Source organism: Carcharhinus amblyrhynchos, chromosome 2 (genome assembly GCF_965287045.1).
Source record: "Carcharhinus amblyrhynchos chromosome 2, sCarAmb.v2.hapA, whole genome shotgun sequence".
In the NCBI taxonomy this organism is placed as follows: Eukaryota; Metazoa; Chordata; class Chondrichthyes; order Carcharhiniformes; family Carcharhinidae; genus Carcharhinus; species Carcharhinus amblyrhynchos.
Window position 1 is genome coordinate 43631170 of NC_137325.1, and position 20513 is coordinate 43651682.

The 20513-nt window shown below is 42.1% G+C and overlaps 1 protein-coding gene across 4 annotated transcripts in view; it reads right to left on the bottom strand.

Annotated features, from left to right (window-relative positions):
• LOC145354025 (triple functional domain protein) overlaps positions 1 to 20513 on the bottom strand; it is a 641321-nt gene that overhangs the window by 328013 nt on the left and 292795 nt on the right. For all 4 annotated transcript variants that reach the window (XM_080205115.1, XM_080205124.1, XM_080205134.1 and 1 more), the window contains one exon: positions 9756 to 9887. In XM_080205115.1, coding sequence (XP_080061241.1) covers positions 9756 to 9887 — 132 coding nt within the window. The remainder of the gene's footprint in view (positions 1 to 9755; positions 9888 to 20513) is intronic.

A 20513-nucleotide genomic window follows, 5' to 3' on the forward strand; every position in this document is an offset into this window, starting at 1 on the left:
GAGGATTAGATACGGTGAGCGCCTTTTTCCTTGGATGGAGATGACTAGCACGAGGCGGCATAGCTTTAAATTGAGGGGTGATAGATATAGGACAGGTGTCAGAGGTAGGTTCTTTACTCGGAGAGTAGTAAGGGCGTGGAATGCCCTACCTGCAACAGTAGTGGACTCACCAACATTAAGGGTACTTAAATGATCTTTGGATAAACATATGGATGATATTGAAATAGCGTAGGTTAGATGGGCTTTAGATTGGTTTCACACATCGGCGCAACATCGAGGCCAAAGAGCCTGTATTGCACTATAATGTTCTATGTTCAAACTTGAATCTTGAGGGGGCAGCTGGAGTCGCTGCAGAACAACAGGTTGGCTGAGAGTTTGCTGGATTGTGTAATCTAAGTGGCCATCTCAGTCAGGCAGAGTGTGTTCAGAATAGCAGGTGAGTGGCTATCCAGAAGAGCAGGAGGAGTCAAGAGGCACGGGAGTCATCACAGCATGTAACCACTCTCAAATTAGTACACAGCATTGGAGACTGCTGGAAACATAGAAAATAGGTGGAGTAGATTATTCGGCCCTTCGAGCATGTTCTGCCCATTCAGTATGATCATGGCTGATATCCAATTCAATAACCTGTTCCCACTTTCCCACCATATTCTTTCATCTCTTTAGCTTTAATAGCTATTATCTAACTCTCTCTTAAAAACATACAATGTATTGGCCTCAACTGCTTCCTGTGGTAGAGAATTCCACAAGCTCACCACTCTATAGGTGAAGAAATTTCTTCCCATATCAGTTCTAAATGGTTTACCCTATATCTTTAGTACATGGTAGCATAGTGGTTAGCACTGTTGCCTCACAGTGCCATGGACCTAGGCTCAATTCCAGCCTTAGGTGACTGTGTGAAGTTTGCTTGGACTCCCAGTGTCTGCATCAGTTTCCTCTGGATGCTCTGGTTTCCTTCCACAGTCCAAAGATGTGCAGGAAAGGTGGACAGGAAATGGTAAATGCACAAGGGTTATGGGGATGTGGAGTGGGCTGGGCCAGGGTAAAATGGTCTCACCCAGAGTTGATGCAGATCCAATAGGCTAAATGGTTTCCTTCTGCACTGTAGGGACTGTGGCCTCTCATTTCCCCATCATCAGAAACATCCTTCCTACACCTACCCTGTCTAGTCGTGTTAGAATTTTATAGGTTTCTATGAGATTCCTCCCTTTCTTCTGAACTCCAGCAAAAATAATCCTAGCCGACTTGATCTCTCTCATACGTCAGTCCCTCCATCCCTGGAATTAGTCTGGTAAATCTTCTCTGCATTCCCTCTATAGCAAGAGAATCCTTCCTCGGATGAGGAGGCCAAAAGTTCATGCTAAAGCGAGAGCCCAAATCTAGACACTGGAGAAAGATGAACTTGCAGGGTTATGTAAATAGAGCAGGGAAATGAAGCAATCTGACATTTTACCATATTAAATATCTGTCAAGTTCTTGCCCACTTATTTAACCTATCTATATCACTTTGTAGATTTTTTAATGACATCGTCACAATTTGTTTTTCCACCTATCTTCGCAACATCAGCAAAACTGGTGATAACACGCTAGCTTCTTACAAATTGTCAAAGCCCCAGTCCTCATTTAATCTGGTGCGCTATTAGAGTTTACTAACCTGAAAAAGATCTAATTATCTCAACTCCCTGTTTTCTGCTAGTTAGCAACATTAATAGTACCCCAAAGATATGAGCTTTTGTCTTCTAACCTTCCAGTATTTTCCCAAGGCTTTTTGTTTGTAGCAAAACACTAGGGGGAGCACTTCCTGCATTTACACAGATCCAGCATCACTGTTAATCTGTGACTGTTAAATGTGAGATGCTTTAAGTGCAGCTCTCCTTTCTGATGCTTAATTCATTTTTTGCAAGATGCTGTTTTATAGCAGTCTCCTTTACAACAAAATCAGTTGTTAAGTAAAAATTGTAGAATGGAAAGTTTATTTAAGGTAAAGGCATGCAAATTAAATAAAGTAATTTTTTTTGAAGCTTTCCAGTAGTGAACATATAATACGTAGGACATGTAGATATTCTTTCCCAACAGTCCAGACTCTCAAATTAAGAAACCTATGATCAATCTACTGAGCTAGCCAGGCTGTTGGGCTGAATGGTTTGCTAGGCTGACATTCAGAGGGCATTTATGATCGGGGAGGCACGGTAGCACAGTGGTTAGCACTGCTGCTTCATAGCTCCGAGGACCTGGGTTCAATTCTCGGCTTGGGTCACTGTTTGTGTGGAGTTTGCACATTCTCCTCGTGTCTGTGTGGGTTTTCTCTGGGTGCTCCGGTTTCCTCCCACAGTCCAAAGATGTGCAGATTAGGTTGATTGGCCATGCTAAAAATTGCCCCTTGGTGTCCTGAGATGCGTAGGTTAGAGGGATTAGTGGGTAAAATATGAAGGGATATGGGGATAGGACCTCAGTGGGATTGTGGTCAATGCAGACTCAATGGGCTGAATGGCCTCTTTCTGTACTGTAGGATTTCTATGATTTCTATTTCTATGATTCAATCACATTGCTGTTGGTCTGGAGTCACATGTAGGCCAAGCTATTTAAGACAATCACAGTCATCATTAGATGACCTTTTAATTGCAGATTTTTTTTTTTACTGAATTCATATTTCACCATCAGCTATGGCAGTACTTGAAACTGAGTCCCCAGAGCATTAGAACATAGGACAGAACAGTACAGGAATAGGTCCTTCGGCCCACAACGTTGCACTCAACATGATGCCGTAATAAAACTAATCCGTTCTGCCTGCCCTTAGTCCAAATTCCTTGGATTCCCTGTCCAGTGACAATACCACTACCTCCCCAAAAGTTACAAATAATTTATTTCCTATTCCTGCAGATACTTATTTTAAGATCTTAAAATGCAGCCGATCAAGTCATGGGGCACTTGACAATTTTTCGTCCCATTAGATTGCCTGATATCTTTCTCTAATGATAATGAATGTTTCACTTCATCCTTTATGCCTCTTGATTTCCTACTATTATTCAAATGCTTTACTGCCTTTTACCAAAGATACCATGGTCATCAACAATCTGGTTCACCATACAACTGTGGCTGGGGATGTGAATGGTGTCAATGGTGAGGCTATGGATTTTCCATTGTAGAGTTGGAGGAATGTTTGGTTTCACTGGATGAAGGACAAGCAGCCAGACAGCACAGTGAAGGGATACAAGGCAGTTGTATAAGGAGGAACACAAGCAAAAAATGCTGGAAATACTTCTCAAGTAAGGCAGCGTCATTGCAAAGAAAACAAGTTAATATTCCAGATGTGAAGAAAGGGTGCATGTCACTGACTCCAAGGTAAGCCTTGCTGGCAGATCCAGCAATCTATCAGACAAGAATTTTAGTTCAATTACAATGTAGTGGCTCAGCACCTGATTGCAGCATTCTTAACTGGGAAATTCCCAAATGTGGTGCTGGATTGATGTGATAATGCTATCCAAGCAGTCACCCACTTCCCAACCAAGAAACAAAAAAGCAGGAAGTAAAATTAGTTTTGCAAATTTTTTTTTAAACATAGAGCAAATTAAATATTGGAACATATGTATGGGTGAAAGGAGATGCTTAATCACGGAATGGTCGCAGCTTGATGGAGACCAATTATCCCATCAAGTCCAGCCTGCTCTGCAAGCGCAACTCAGCTAGACCCTTGCATCTTGCCCTTAACCCTGCCACTTCTGTTGGTCAAGTTCCGTTTTAAAAGCCACAATTGTATCTACCTGCACCACACTGTCAGGCAGTGCATTCCAGAACTAAGTAATTCACTGCATAAAAAGACTTTCCTGTATCACCATTGCTGCTTTTGTCATTATCGTCAAGTCTGTTCCCTCTGTACCTCAACCCTTCCACCAATGAGACGATTTCTCTCTATTTACTCTGTCTAGATCCCTGATGATTTTGAACACTTCGGTGAAATATCCTCTTCTTGAAGGAGAACAATCCCAGCTTCTCCAATCAATTCACATTATTGATGTTCCTCATCCCTGGAATGATTCTCCATTCCAAGAGAATATTCCAGTTGAGGCTGAACCACTGCTTTCTTTTTAAATAAAGGTTCATTTTTACTCCTTTGCTTTTGTATTTTAAGTGTTTAATTAAATAGCTTAGGATTGCCTTCTCAACCATTTTCTCCGAGGTCTCTGTTTCTGCATCCACTTTAGAATGTGCCCTTCATTTTATATTGCTTCTCAAAGGTCTTCCTCCCAAAATGCACTACTTTACATTTCTTTTTTGGATTCATCTGCCAACTGTCCACCCTTTGCACTTGTCTACCTCTGTCTCCTTGCAGTTTAACACTATCCCCCTCACAGTTCACAATATTTCTAAATTTTGTAAATCGTGCCTGCACACCCAAGTCCAGATCATTAACATCCATCAAGAAAATAAATGGCCTTTACACAAATCCTTGGGAAACTCTGTCTTTCTCTGGTCCAATAAAAAATAACCATTCACCACTACTGTTTCCTGTCACTCATTCCATTTAATATCCATGCTATCTCTTTCCCTCTTATTCCACGGGCTTCAACTTCCCAATTATTTGGCTATTCGTGAAATGTCTTTTGGAAGTCTAGATACAGTCGCAATATCCTCATCAACCCTCCCCATTACCTCATCAAAAAACTTAATCTAGTTAAATATGATTTGCCTTGAACAAGTCCATGCCGATTTTGTTCATTAATCTACGCTTATCCAAATAACTGTTTTGTTCTGGGCCATCATCTTGAAGCTTTCCGACCACCAAGATTCAACTGATTGGCCCGGGGCACCATCTGAAAAGGACTGTAAGATTATGGTCAGTGCCTCTGAAATTTTCACCCTTACTTCTATCAGCGTCCTTGGATGCATCATATCTGGTCCTGATGACTTCTCACCTTAAAAAGAGCCACCCTTTCTAATGCCTCCTCCTCATCAATTCTTAGCTTACCCAAAGTCTCAACTATCTTGTCTTTCACTATGTTGACAGAGTGGCTTGGTGAAGACAGATGGAAAGTACTCATTCAGCACCATAATCATATCCTCAACCCAACGGCAGATTTGCTTTTTGGTCTATAATTGGTCTCACCCCTCCTCTCATCACCCTTTTTCTTACTCACTTGCTGTTAGAAGACCTCTGTATTCACTTTCTAGTCAGCTGCCAGTCTCTTCTCAAACTTTCTTTTTGCCTCTCTGATTTCCTTTTTCATTTTCACTCTGAACTTTCTAGTCTAGTTCTCACCTGCACTATAAACATTGCATCGTAGCATCTGCCATACAGCTCGATTTTTCTGCTCCACTTTACTCTCTACCTCCCTCATCGTCCAGGGGCCTGGCGTTTGGTGGTGCTGGGTTGGGGGGGGGGGGGGGGGGGGGGGGGGGGGGGGAGAGAGAGAGGGAGAGAGAGAGAGAGAGAGAGGGAGCGCGCATGGGTTCAATTCCTGTATCATCTAAGGTTATTCATTAAGGCCTTGTCCCTCGCTGAGGTGTGGTGATAAAGAACAAAGAACACAAAGAACAAAATCAGCCTGGGAAACAGGCCCTTCGGCCCAACGAGCCCACGCTGCCATCTCAACACCACCTCTCTACCCATGACCCCTATCTAATGTTTTATGGCCATCCAGATTGAGGGAAAACTGATTTAGGGACAATTTATTCCTGCCAATCAGCCTAACAGCACATCTTTGGGGTGTGGGAGGAAACTGGAGCACCCGGAGAAAACCCACGCAAGCACAGGGAGAATGCGCAAACTCCCACAGACACCGGCCCAAATCCATGTGTCTGCACAGCAATCAGCGATAATCACTGAGCTGTCGTCTTGCTCAGTATCTTGTCCAGTTTAGGCTCACACTAACGACATGCTAAGTCATCATCAATGGTCATCTCGGACTATACTGATTTTATCTTTATTGTGATTGTACCTCAACTAGCTCTATTTTAAATGCAGTCCATTGTTCCATAAGTTTTCCTTGCCTGTCCTTTGATTTCAATTTACCTGGGACAGATCCATTCTCATGTGGAATAACTTGGCCCTACTTCAATTTAGAAGTTTTGGCATAGCTTGCTCCTTTTACAACCCAACTCCTAACCCAAACCTTGTGATATGATGAACACTCTTCCCTAAAAGTTCCCCTACTGACACTTGATCTACCTCATTCTCTCGAATCAGATGAAACAATGCCTCCTTCCTCGCTGGACTGGAAATATAATGGTAACGAAAATTCTCCTGAACACAATGCAGAAACTCTTTCCCTTTTCTCCTCTTTGCACTACTGTTATTCCAGTTTATACTAGGATATTAGAATATTAACTTACAAAATTAAAGTTATTTAAAACATTAAAACTAATCAGTTGACAGCACTCCACAAGGATAAAATTACATTTTCATAGCCAAATCTTGCACATCACCATCAAAAATCCAGTTACACCTGACTGAGCAGGTTTAGCTTTTTGATAGGGTTTCCAACAATGATGTGTCAAAATTCTTCCTCATTTTAATGATGTCATATCCAGAAAGGGGAGGACAAAGGGCAGCCTATAAGGGAGCAATGGATGATAGACAAACTTTTCAATTTTTGCACTGATTTGTGTATGTGCTATATTTCAAAGTTGTAATCAGTTTTAGAGTTCAAGGATGGCAAAGCCTGGCATTTCGTTATTAATCATCCCACCACAACCTCTCAAATCCAGGCCATTTTTTCAGGTCAATGGTCTTTGGATAAAAATTAACATTTCAAGTTGCTAATTTGTGTTTCTCTTTCAATAGCTGCTGCCTGACCTGCTGAGTATTTTCAGCATAATCTATTTTTATTTCAGTACTTGGCTTTTGTTTAGGAAAATGTCCGATACTGAAAGAACTCAAAGCTCAATCTTTTGGTGACAGAATGGCAAAAAAATTACTTCAATGTTCGTCCTCAAAACAAAGGCATTTCTATCCTTTAACTCTTCCTGTGAAAATCTTCGTCTTTTTTTAAAATCAAAAAAATGTACACAATATGTGAAAGTTGCACAAAACATATGTATCCATCCAGCAGAAAACTGACAAGTTAATCAATCCTACCTTGAGCACTGGGGTATTGAATTGAATTGTCGAATGCATTGGAATATAGTAAAAAGTATCATTCCTTGTGAGCTATACAGAAAAACATACTTTTTATACAGTACATAGGGGAGAAGGAAAGGATAGGGTGCAGAATATAGTGTTGCAATTACCAATAGGGTGAAGAGAAAGATCAACCTAATATGTGATAGAACTATTCAAAACTCTGATGGCAGCAAGAAGAAGCTGTTCTTACGTCAATTGGTACCCGTTTTCAGACTCTTGTATCTTTTGGTTGGAATTGCGGGTGTGTAAGCAGTAAGAGTTAGGGACAGTCAGCCAGTGTATGGCTCAGGATTCCATCCCCTTATCCATTTCCCAGCTGAGGTAGACTTGGTGGCCTGCCTCCTCCTCTTGCCCCATAGTAAAAATCATAGCATAAAGTTGCAGTTCACGATTCTCAAATAATGAAGAGTTCTACCTGCGGAGATGATGATCTCAAGCACTCTGTATCTGAATTACATAAACTATGTTGACTCTAACATTCCAAACTCAACTTCTGGTTTGGGAGAACAGCAATATGTTGCTCCAAATACCTTGTGTCACTCGAATAAAGCAGGAAATAAAAATCAGTCAAACCTTATTCTTAACCACTTTCCACTGAACCATATTGTAAGGTCCACAAATGTACATGTTAATCAAGAACAGGATTCAGTTTTGCTGTGATATACTCACAATCAAATCAATTAATGATTTCTGCTACACACAATTATTGAACGGTCATTGCTCAAACCATAAAATCACAATAGAGTTCCTGTTTTCAGAAGAAGGTAGAAAAGTAAAAACAATAAGCATGGCAGGATTTTCAAAGTGCTAGTTACGGTTAATTAGGCTTTGCTGAACTATTTTGATTTGCTTCTTCATCATTTTAAAAATTCCATATTTCATAAGAAATCTATGCAAAGATTGCATTTGCTTTTTTACAAATCAATCTTACAGAAATTGAGAGACTAAATTCACTCATTAAATGTTAACTTTTCCCTATAAAGAACTATGTCAAATTTATAAATTGACAAATGAAAAATTCAAAAACAATCATAACAAAGCATTGTTATATAAAGTCTTCCCTTAAAACCACCAAAGATCTCTCAGGGAAATGTTTTGAATTTCCACGAAACCGGTGCAAAAACAACAGCCAATGGGGGCAATTTTCAGCCATCAGCAAGAAAAGTGACGTGGGTGGAACATCCTACGAGAATCAGAAAATGTGATTCCTGCTGACGAGATCTTGTTTTCCAAATTTTCCACATCCCTCGCTGGTGACATAATAAGCTTCACACCGAGAAATAGGTTTGAATATATTTTAATATACTTACAGGGCCCTGGCACTGTCCACTTACCTGACTAGTGGCTTTTGCTGCCACTACCTGTAGGACTTTAACCAGGTGTTGTGAGACTCCTTACTGTGTTTACCCCAGTCCAACACCAGCATCTCCACATCATGACTGCCCCTGGGCACATGGCGGCACTGGTAAGTTCTGCTACAGTGCCAAAGCCACTGGGGAGAGGGGGACTGTGCAGGCACAATGGTGTCTGCAAGGTATAATGGTGGGGGGAGGGGAAAGGTGAGGGGGTTACTTGCAGGTGGCGGTGGTAGTGGGGGCGGCAGGGTGAGTGAGAAGTCATGAATCCAGGGACACAAAGCAAGTATAGCCGCTGGGGGAAAAGTAAATGCCCAGGCACTGCCAGCTTCCTATAGAGCATCAAGGCCACTGAGGTGGGGACTTGCAGGCATGGGGATGGGGGAAAGTGGTAGCCCTCCGATGATTGCGCCTGGGGTGCCAGTAGGGGAGTGGGAGAAAAGAGAAAGAGAGCCCCTGGTACCTTTATTATTTTGGGGGCATTGGCCACCCCGAACTCTGTGGACAGGGCCACGCCCCATCAGATTGATGACAAGAACCCTGCCCACTCTTTTTTTTTGGTTTTTGTTTTCAGTCAGGCCTGACGCTTTGAAAAAAATGGCAAACTTTTGCCTATGGTATCCATGATGCTGAAGACTTAAGTAAATTTGCATGCAAGTGATTTAAGACAGTTGTTATGCCCAGGCACCTTAGCCAGTAATTTAGCAAAACCTTTGTGAAAACTCTCTGCCTCCCAATAATAAAGCTGTCACCTATACAAAAATCCAGGAAAATGTAGTTCTGAGTCATCTGTAAATTTACATCCAAAATTTTAGGTGTAGTGTTTAATGGTATTTTATTGATTGCTCACCAAGACTGCTGTTAATTTTCTGTATCTGTGATGCATTCTATGGCATTAGAATGTTATAATAAAAAAAAAGCTTCCAGTACTGCATTCTCTTAAATGATGTTACTAATGTGCATACTTGTTGGTTTGATATGTCAGACTTTGAATGTGCATATAATTTTAAAGGAAAATTTCACAAGTTTTTTCTATATTTTGATTGGTTATGGACATTTCTACTAGTAATTTTTTACATTCTGCCATACGTAAATGAGTTGCTCTGGAAATTTCAGTGAATACAGTAGTCACCAAGACTGTTACAGAATCCTCCATTAAATTTTGCCATAGCTGGTTCTATTTCCCAAATACCATGCCATTTACAGAATCCTCCATTAAATTTTGCCATAGCTGGTTCTATTTCCCAAATACCATGCCATTTGCTCAGTAAATCACTTACCTCAGAGTAAGCCAATGTTATTTGTTCATATAAACCTTGGTGATGGTGAATGGAATCTTCCAGATCCTGCAGCTCTGAGGGAAGCTCGACCTCACCACAGGCCTTACACCATGAATCCACATTGCTCATGTACTGGGAAATAGAAATCCATGGTTAATGTTGGACACTTCATCTGAAAAGTTTCTGGGAAGAAATGTGTTTGCTTAGTGCCACTTCTTCATGCAGAGTAGGTTGATTAACTGTGTGGTATTCCTCACCAATATCTACCATTGTTAGAAGTGGCACTACGTGAAAGAGCAGCCACCCCTCATCATAGAAACCCTACAGTGCAGAAAGAGGCCAGCTGGCCCATTGAGTCTACACCGACCACAATCCCACCCAGGCCCTACATCCATATTGCTACACACTAATCCCACTAACCTCCGCATCTCAGGACACTAAGAGGCAATTTCAGCGTGGCCAATCAACTTGACCCACACATCTTTGGACTGTGGGAGGAAACCGGAGCACCCGGAGGAAATCCACGCAGACACAAGGAGAATGTGCACACTCCACACAAATATGCATGTGCACACACACGCTTCCCTCTAAGATGTCTAATCACCATACATTGAAATAGATTGACTGCTCATAATTGTGTCAGGAGAAATGTTTAGCGCAATGTAAATTACAACATTTAAAATATAAACAGCCCATGGACAAAAGCAGCAGTCCTCATTTGTAGCCTGCCCAGTACAAAAAAGTTCAGGAGTATTTTCAGGGCAGTCCTCTAGTCTTCTGGCACAACTTATACCTTTCAAGATGACTGCAAGACTTTGGACAGAGTCACTACAGCCTCCTCTATGACATTCTGGGATGCATACTGTTAAAAGCCTTTTCCACTCAATGTTTTTTTTTCCTGGCATTTATTCTAATTGTCATACTTCTTTCCTTGTAATACCCTTTCACTGTCACTAACACACACTTCCATGAAAAGTGAGGCAAACGAATTTGGTATGGTCATTACTTCTTCATTCTCCATAAAGTAATTCTGATTTTATCGCTTCTAACTGGTCCTAACCTTTACTGTGATTTTTTTTACTTCTACTTTGTGTATAGAAAATCCTGTACTTTTCTATTTTATGTTATTGAGCAGTTTTACTTATTTTCCCAGTCTGGGCGACATGGTAGCACAGTGGTTAGCACTGCTGCTTCACAGTTTCAGGGACCTGGGTTCGATTCCCGGCTTGGGTCACCGCCTGTGTGGAGTTTGCACATTCTCCTCACGTCTGTGTGGGTTTCCTCCGGATGCTCCAGTTTCCTCCGACAGTCCAAAGATGTGTGGATTAGGTTGATTGGTCATGCTAAAATTGCCCTTCGTGTCCTGAGAGGCGTAGGTTAGAGGGATTAGTGGTTAAATACGTAGGGATATGGGGGTAGGGCCTGGGTGGGATTGTGGTCAGTGTAGACTCAATGGGCCGAATGGCCTCTTTCTGTACTGCGGGGTTCTATGATTCTTGTTATAATAAATAGGACACTGAAAGAACTACAAACAAAAGCATCTTCAAGCTACTTTCAATACCAACTGCAAGAAAAAATCTTTTTACTTTGCTGGCCTCGAACGCCCTCATGTTTCCACGTTCTGCTTGAATCCAGGAGAACAATCAAAAATCAAATAATTTAAACACAAATACTATCTAGAAAACAGCTATTCAAACTACAACAATTTACCAATACTCCCACATCTAATTATCTTAGGATGTTTTGCATAATCATTTGCCAATATGATCAGTCACCTTGCTTTTCCTGCGTAATCTTTCTGGTGTCACAACACAATTATACGTAGTGTTCCAAGTGGGCAATGATATCAGTATTAACACTGGGGATTTCAAAACAATTGAATTGACAACACAACTCAGCTTAAATAAACTACTGCTAAGTAATTCTGGTATTGTGATTAGCCATAGTCCACAAAGGGCCATAGCACCCCTCTCTTCTTTAGAGGGGCACCACTCTGCAAGCGTGGGGCAACTATGAACTACCACAGCCAGTTCCTAATCAACTGAGCAAACGGATCTCCATTATTTGCAAACTCAATAAGTTTGATAAGAAATCTCACAACACCAGGTTAAAATCCAACAGGTTTATTTGGTAGCATGTGCTTTCGGAGCACTGCTCCTTCATCAGGTGAGTTGCCTGATGAAGGAGCACTGCTCCAAAAGCTCTTGCTACCAAATAAACCTGTTGGTCAATAAGTTTGGACATCGTTGGTGATAGGTCAACTGATGCTGCTGGTCTTTTTGTATTTGGTGAGTTCTATTTCATTTGAAGACAAAGACTGCCTCTTATTTTGCACCCTACATTCAATAAGCTCAGTGTGTGTATTCAGCATTAACAGTACCTCGCCTCAAAAATAATTCAGTACCAGAAGTGGCTGTATCTTAAAAATGGATGCCCAAGAACCAGGATTTGAATTAACTGCAAATCTAACAGGAAAGCAAGGATTTACACCAACAAATTTAATATCTGCACTAATTTTCTATAACACCAAACTACTTAAAAGTCATTCTTCCAACACATTCTCTTGTCATTTTAATCAGATACACAATGCAACAACAGACTAAACCTTGTTGGTGTTGCAGTCTCAATGTGTAACGCTCATCATTTTTCTGTATTCCTCAGTTCAAATATAATTTAAAATGTGGGAAGTGTGAATTCATAACAGTATAGAAAGAGCAACGGGTCCAAACCTTAACTAATGACATTTAAGAATTGCGAAAGAAACAAACGGATGAAGAGAGTGGGTAAATAAAGAAAAATAAAGGAAGAGAAAAAGGTTTTGAAACACAGAAATGAAGAACAAATAAAGAAACCGAAAACGTAAAAAAGCTTTGTTTTAAACTTTACAGGCATTTTACAACATACAGGAGCGAGACTCAGTGACTTCAGCGTTTTCCTTTCGAGCCAAGAAACTAACTGAATTGCTTTAACAACTATCAAGTGATTAAACGGATACTTCAAACCATAGAAACATAGAATCCCTACAGTGCAGCATTTATGCTAGTAATGATGAGCCTTAACAATGAGGTGAGTTTAATGGACAATATGAAAATCCATCAAATTCTAAAAAATACAGTGGGTGGGGTCAGTGGGTAGTTGGGAGCAAGCTGCTGAAAGTGTGGTTATGGAAAGTACATCTTTTGCATTAACTTGCTGGCCAATTAATACATTAATAATATCACAAATCATGATCTCAATTATAATTCCAGGAATACTGTGTACAGTTCTGGTCACCCTATTATAGAAAGGATATTAAACTAGAGTGCAGAAAAGATTTACTAGGATGCTAGCAGGACTTAATGCTTTGAGTTATAAGGACAGGCTGGATAGACAGGGACTTTTTTCCTTGCAGCATAGGGGGCTTAAAGGTGACCTTACAGAAGTCTATAAAATGATGAGGGGCATAGATCAGCTAGATCAACACCTTTTCCCAAAGTGGAGAAGTCTAAAACTAAAGGACACAGGCTTAAGGTGAGAGGGGAGAGATACAAAACAGTCTAGAGGGTTTTTTTTCCACACAGAGGGTGGTGAGTGTCTGAAACAAGCTGCCAGAGGCAGTAGAAGAGATGAATTCAATTTTGACTTTTAAAAAGCATTTAGACAGTTACATAGGTAAGATGGGGAGAGGGATATGGGCCAAACTCGGGCAATTGGGACTAGCTTATTAGTTAAAAAAAAAGATGGCACAGACAAGCTGGGCCGAACTGGTTTCCATGTTGTAAATCTCTATGACTATTATTTGGGCCAATATTTGTCAAGCAATTTTATTTAATTAACTTTTTTTTAAACAGTTACATTCAAGATTAGGAATATCAAGATAAGGAAAATCCAAAGGCATTTTATTCCTATATTAGAGGCAAGGGGGAAAATTGGTCCTCTTAGGGACAAGAGTGGAGAGTTGTGTATTGAGTCGGAGGGAATGGGGGAGCTCCTGAATGAATACTTTGCGTCGGTATTCACGAAGGAGAGGGGTTCGGAATCGTGCGGTCTCTTGGAGGGAGCGGAGGTTCAGTTGCAGGATATAGTTATTACGAGAGAGGAAGTGCTAGGGCTTTTAGGTAGCGTAAGGACGGATAAAGCTCCGGGGCCTGATGGTATTTATCCCAGGCTGCTTAGGGAGGCGAAAGATGAAATTGCTGGGCCTCTGGCGCACATCTTTGTCTCTTCTTTGGACACAGGTGAGGTCCCAGAAGACTGGAGGGTAGCAAATGTGGTCCCGTTGTTCAAAAAAGGTAGTAGGGATAACCCTGGGAATTATAGACCGGTGAGTTTGACGTCGGTGGTAGGGAAGTTAATGGAAAAAATACTTAGGGGTAGGATGTATGAGCATTTGGAGCGTTGCGATCTGATTAGGGATACGCAACATGGCTTTGTTAGAGGGAGGTCTTGCCTTACGAATCTGGTGGAATTCTTTGAGGAGGTGACAAAAACGGTTGACGATGGGAGAGCCGTTGATGTCATCTATATGGATTTCAGTAAGGCGTTTGACAAAGTCCCTCACGGTAGGCTGGTAGAAAAGGTTAAGGCGCATGGGATACGAGGCCAGGTAGCTAGGTGGATTGAGAACTGGCTGGGAAATAGGAGACAGAGGGTAGTTGTGGAGGGGACCTTGTCAGGCTGGAGGCCAGTGACCAGTGGTGTGCCGCAGGGCTCAGTACTGGGACCTCTCCTCTTTGTAGTCTACATAAATGACTTGGAAGAGGGCGTAGGTGGTGTGATCAGCAAGTTTGCTGATGACACCAAGATGGCAGGGTTGGCGGGTACGGAACTGGATTGTCAGGTGATACAACAGGATATAGATAGGTTGGTGCAGTGGGCAGATAGATGGCAGATGGCATTTAATCCTGACAAATGCGAGGTGATGCATTTTGGACGGAATAATGCAGAGAGGAGCTATGTGATAAAAGGTAGGCCGATTAGGAGTACAGACATACAGAGGGACCTGGGAGTGCAGGTTCACAAATCCATGAAGGTTGCGTCACAAGTGGAGAAGGTTGATAGGAAGGCTTATGGGATGTTAGCCTTTATAGGAAGGGGCATAGAGTATAAAAGCTGCCGTCTAATGCTTCAGTTGTACAGAACGTTGGTTAGACCGCATTTGGAGTACTGCGTCCAGTTCTGGTCACCTTACTACCGGAAGGACGTGGAGTCTCTGGAAAGGGTGCAGAGGAGGTTTACCAGGATGTTGCCTGGCATGGGGGGACTGGGTTACGAGGAGAGATTGAAGAAACTGGGACTATTCTCCTTGGAAAGACGGAGATTGAGAGGGGACATGATAGAAATATATAAGATACTGAAGGGAATAGATAGAGTTAATAGTGAGAGACTGCTCCCTAGACTGGGTACGAACACGAGAGGTCATCATTTAAGGGTGAGGGGGGAGAGGTATAGTTTGGAGGTGAGAGGAAGGTTCTTTACGCAGAGAGTTGTGGGGGTCTGGAACGCGCTACCGAGTAGGGTGGTGGAGGCAGGAACGTTGGACTTGTTTAAGATGCAGTTAGATAGGCACATGAGTGAAACGAGAATGGAGGGATATGGTAGGGGCTATTAAATAGGGTTAAACCTCGGGAGACACCGGAAGGGCAGGCTGTAAGATTTATATTTTTGTCTTTATTCCACAGGTGGAGGTCCACCTCGTGTCAAGCGAGGGGCATGCACACGGCGGGTCGTGCGTGGGCTGCTCTTGGAAGTCCAGGAGTGGCCTAGTACTTCATGTCGGTGTGTGTGCTTGATCCTGGACCGGTAGACGGGCGCCGCAACAGCTCAGTGACTAGCACTGCTGGCTGTGCAGACACATGGATTTGGGCCTGTGTCTGTGGGAGTTTGCGCATTCTCCCTGTGGTTGCGTGGGTTTCCTCCGGGCGCTCCGGTTTCCTCCCGCACCCCAAAGATGTGCTCTTAGGCTAATCGGTTTTTACCAAATTGATACTATTTCTTCCCTGAATCTGACTGAGTAGGGTTCTATTTGTAGATACGCAGGGTAGAATAGGTGTAGGGTGATGCGGCGGCGCGGGCTCGTTGGGCCGAAGGGCCTGTTTCCCGTGCTGGGTTGTTCTTTGTTCTTTGTTCTATTAGCTAAAATTTGCGATGTAATTTTACCTGGATTGCAATTACAACTCTATATATACATATATTATATATATATATATCACACAATTGCTATTGATAGCTGAAAGTATTTTGTAATTTGCTTCATTACAATCTACACACGATAATAGAGCAATAGAATTTAAGATTAGATGAATCATATCTACAACTACTGCATGGTATTTATCATTTTAAAAAGCTTCTTCAATCATCAGCTTCTAGCTAGCCATAAGACAGACCGTTGAGTGGCCTATAAGCATTACAAAGCTTGAACATTAACACTTAATAAGGTGTTCTTCATATCTAAATAAAAGCGTTCATCATATCGATTGCCAAAAGTACCCAAGTCCTAGCACCTGATAAATGAAAGATGTTGAGCCATCACTGAATTGGTTACTAGGAGACTTTCACAATGAGAAAAAACATTCGCAAAACGTGCTTAATATACTGATCAGCAAAAAAGGGAATAACACATTGGCCTTCACAAGGCAGTACAAAAATGAAATGAATAGATACAGATTTTTGCAGTTCATTTACATGTTTTACTCATTTAACCGGGACAGCAAGGTCATCAAAACGCCCATTAATGGGGTGAAAAACGGAAGCTGAGTACTAATGCAACTATAGCATGAAATGCTCGTAAAAGGGGGAGGGGGACATCAAGTTATATGGTGGGCATATGCAAAAACATTTTCTCCTTACCCCACTGGCTAAGATCAGTTAATTCATGAAATACGAGAGATTCTTTTTGTTCACATGCCTTGGTACCACACCAAACAGTAAGCTTCATGCATGGGGAGGCCTAATTCCCTTTTTGTACACCTTTCACTTCCAGATTGATCATGCTAATTTGCCCCTTAGCGCCCAAGACGTGCAGATTAGCAGGATTTGTGGGGTAAATACATGGGGTTACATGAAAGGGCCTGTCTGAATCAATGGCTGGGATGCTCTGTCAGAGAGTGGATGCAGACTCGATGGGCCGAATGCTGTCATTCGGCATTGTAGCATTCTATAACTCTCGGCCCATCTTCTATAAAAGAATCCAGTGAACCATAGAATGCCTACAGTTCAGGAGGCGGCCATTCAGCCCATTAAGTCTGCACCGACTCTCATCCCACCCAGGTTACTTCACCTAATCTACATATCTTTGGACACTAAGGGGCAATTTAGCATGGCCAATCAACCTAACCTGCACATCCCTGGACTGTGGGAGGAAAACAGAAAAAAATCCCACAACAGCAGCTTAAAGTCCAACAAGTTTATTTGTAGCAAATGCCGCAAACTTTTGGAACAGGCTGTCCCTTCACCAGGTGGCTGGGAGTTCTGATCACAAACATTGGGAACATCCATATTGGAAACAATACACATCTCTTTAACCTGTGCTTAAAGCTCTCTCCACTCTCATTGATTAAGAATTGATTAGCTGTAAAGACTCACTTTCCAATCATTATGCATGTAAATTGAGTTTGTGTCTTTGTGCCCTGTTTGTGATCAGAACTCCCATCCACCTGACAAAGGGACAGCCTGTTCCGAAAGCTTGCGGCATTTGCTACAAATAAAAACTTAGAACAAAGAACAACACAGCACGGGAAACAGGCCCTTCGGCCCAACGAGCTCGTGCCACCATTTTAACATTATGAGTCCCCTCTCCACCATGACCCTTGTCTATGCTTATGGCATTCCACATTGAGGGAAGACTAATTTAGGGACAATTTGTTACACCAATCAGCCTAAGAGCACATCTTTGGGGTGTGGGAGGAAACCGGAGCACCTGGAGAAAACCCACGCAAGCACAGGGAGAATGCGCAAACTCCCACAGACACTGGCCCAAATCCATGTATCTGCACAGCAAACAGTGATAGTCACTGAGCTGTCGTGTTGCCCAGCATCTGGTCCAGTTTAAGCATACACTAACGACGTGAAGTACTAGGCTACTCTCGAAACAACCAAGAGCAGCCCTCGTACGACCCATCGCGTGTATGCCCCTTGTTGGACTACAAGGCGGACCGAAGCACCTGTGGATTAAAAGAGAAAAACATCAGTATCATCCACATCCTTATACACACATTCAAGGGAATCCCCAAATGAAACAAGTGAGCCAGAAAATATGTTGGAAGGTCCATAGGAACCAATTGATTCCCAGGGACGTCCCAAGGCTCCTGAACCTTATTTAAAACAGTCTCCTATTTCCCTCCATCTCCATCCCGCTCACGTGCCTATCTAAGCAACTCTTAAACAACTCCAGTGTGCCTGCCTCCACCACCTTGCTTGGCAAAGCATTCCATACCCCCACTACCCTCTGTGTGAAAAACCTCCCTCTAACATCCGAATTATACCTCCCCCCACACCCCCCCCCCCCCCCACCCTAAGCCCACGGGCCCTCGTAATGTGCATTTCCAACCTAGGAAAAAGCTTGCCACTGTTTACTCTATCTATACCCTTCACAATCTTATATACCTCTATTAGATCTCCCCTCAGTCACCGTCTTTCAAGGGAAAACAGCCCCAGTTTGCCCAATCTTTCCTCATAACCCAGTCCTTCCATACCAGGCAGCATCCTGGTAAACCTCCTCTGCACTCTCTCCAGGGTCTCCACGTCTTTCCAGTAGTAAGGCGACCAGAACTGGATGCAGTACGCCAAATGCAGCACTCCAAATGCAGCCTAACCAACGTTCTATACAACTGCAACATTAGACTCTAGCTCTTATACTCTATACCCCTTCCTATAAAGGCTTGTTGGACTTTAAGCTGGTGTTGTGGGATTTCTTTCTGTTTTACCCCAGTGCAACGCTGGCATCTCCACAACTGTGGGAGAAAACCAAAGCACCAGCAGAAAACTCACACAGGCACAGGGAGAATGTACAAACTGCACACAGTCAAACAAAGCCGAAATTGAACTGGGTCCCTGCACTGTGAGTAGCAGTGCTAACCACTGCGCCACCAGCATCCTGCCATGAGTTTTGATGCTTATTTTATTTCACTGTGACTTAATCAAAATGACCACAAGACAATTATACTTTTACAACAAAGAATAAAGCAATACAATTCTTTGGAAGGCAGAGTTCTGCCTCTATCCTTGAATTTTAATTGGGTTTAAATGGTAGCAGTTGCTATACAATTAAGGTATTGCAACTGCTACCATAAAGATCAGTGTATACAAGTCAATTTTTGAAGCTTCGAAAGATCTCCCCAGAAAAAATGGGAATTGACTTTAGAAAAGTCAATTAGAAAAGACAGACAAAGGAAAGCTGTTCCCATCAGCTGATGGTACTCGGCGTCACAGTTTAAGGTTTTAGGCATGTGACAAAGAACATTTTTACATGACAGACTTACAGAACTAGAGAGAAACACTATTATCATTAAATACCATTTTGTCAAGGTATGATTATGAATCTTAATGGTCATTTAGAATCATAGAATCCCCACAGTGCAGGAGGCAGCCATTCAGCCCATTGAGCCTGCACTGACAACAGTCTCACACAGGCCCTCCTGTAGTCCCACGCATTTACCCTGCTAATCCCCTCCGACACTAAGGGTCAATTTAGCATGGCCAATCTCCCTAACCTGCACACCTTTGTAGTGAAATTCAAAATATTCTGTTATAATAAGTTGTGTAGAATTCAGAATGATTCCTGGGTTTTCGCATTCAACACAATTGTGCTCTGGTATTAGCACACAAAAAAATTCTACAACTATGCATCCTGTTGCTTTAGAAGTAATTTTTTAATATTCTTTAAATGTGCCAACTAAAACACATACGCAGAAGGGCAAAACAGCCATTCATGTCATTCTAATCAATGTTTCATCCTAATTTTGCTGTCTTTTAAATTACAATTACAGCAATGGATTTTGATATCAACCAAGATATTTGCCACAGATGTTTTCATAGTAACAGGTATTTGTTAAACAAACAGGCATGACTCGTAGCTCCACTATACAAGTAAGACTTCTAGGGCAGGATTCTCCAATTTCGTTCATTTCCACAGCCAGCAAGAATGGAGAATTTGGTGCTCAACCAAAACTCCATTCATTGCAGCTGCACTGGAGGATCCTAGCTATGGATGAGGTCAGAGGTTTCTGGCATTAGTCTGATCATAAGCCTCCAGGCTAAACCTTTGTACTGGACTACAACCAAAGAATGAGCAACAGACTTTCAATGCAAAAAATACAATGCCATTTCTTTCCTCCATTGAGAGGTAATTTTCGTAGAAACACTGTTTTTTAAAATTTATCTCAAGTTAATGATATAACTGCGAATATATAGCAGTTAATTCCAGTTTCAAGTGACTAGATATGCCAATCTTGCTTTCCTCTTGATATAAGGGTCCATTAGTTGTAGTCTTATTACAAAGTTCATTTCAAGGTTGTCATTAATGTGCCAAAGAAGTCAGCCAATTAAAAGATGTAGAATTCTACGTAGGGGACACATATGATGATGAATGGGATGGATAGGATAGGGGTGGAGAGACTCTTCCCGCTCAGAAAGGACAGTAGGACTAAGGGGCACAGCCTCAAGATAAAGGGGGGGGCGGTTTAGAACGGAGTTGAGGAGGAACTTCTTCACTCAAAGGGTGGTGAATCTCTGGAATTCTCTGCCCGTTGAGGTGGTGGAGGCTGCCTCGCTAAATATTTT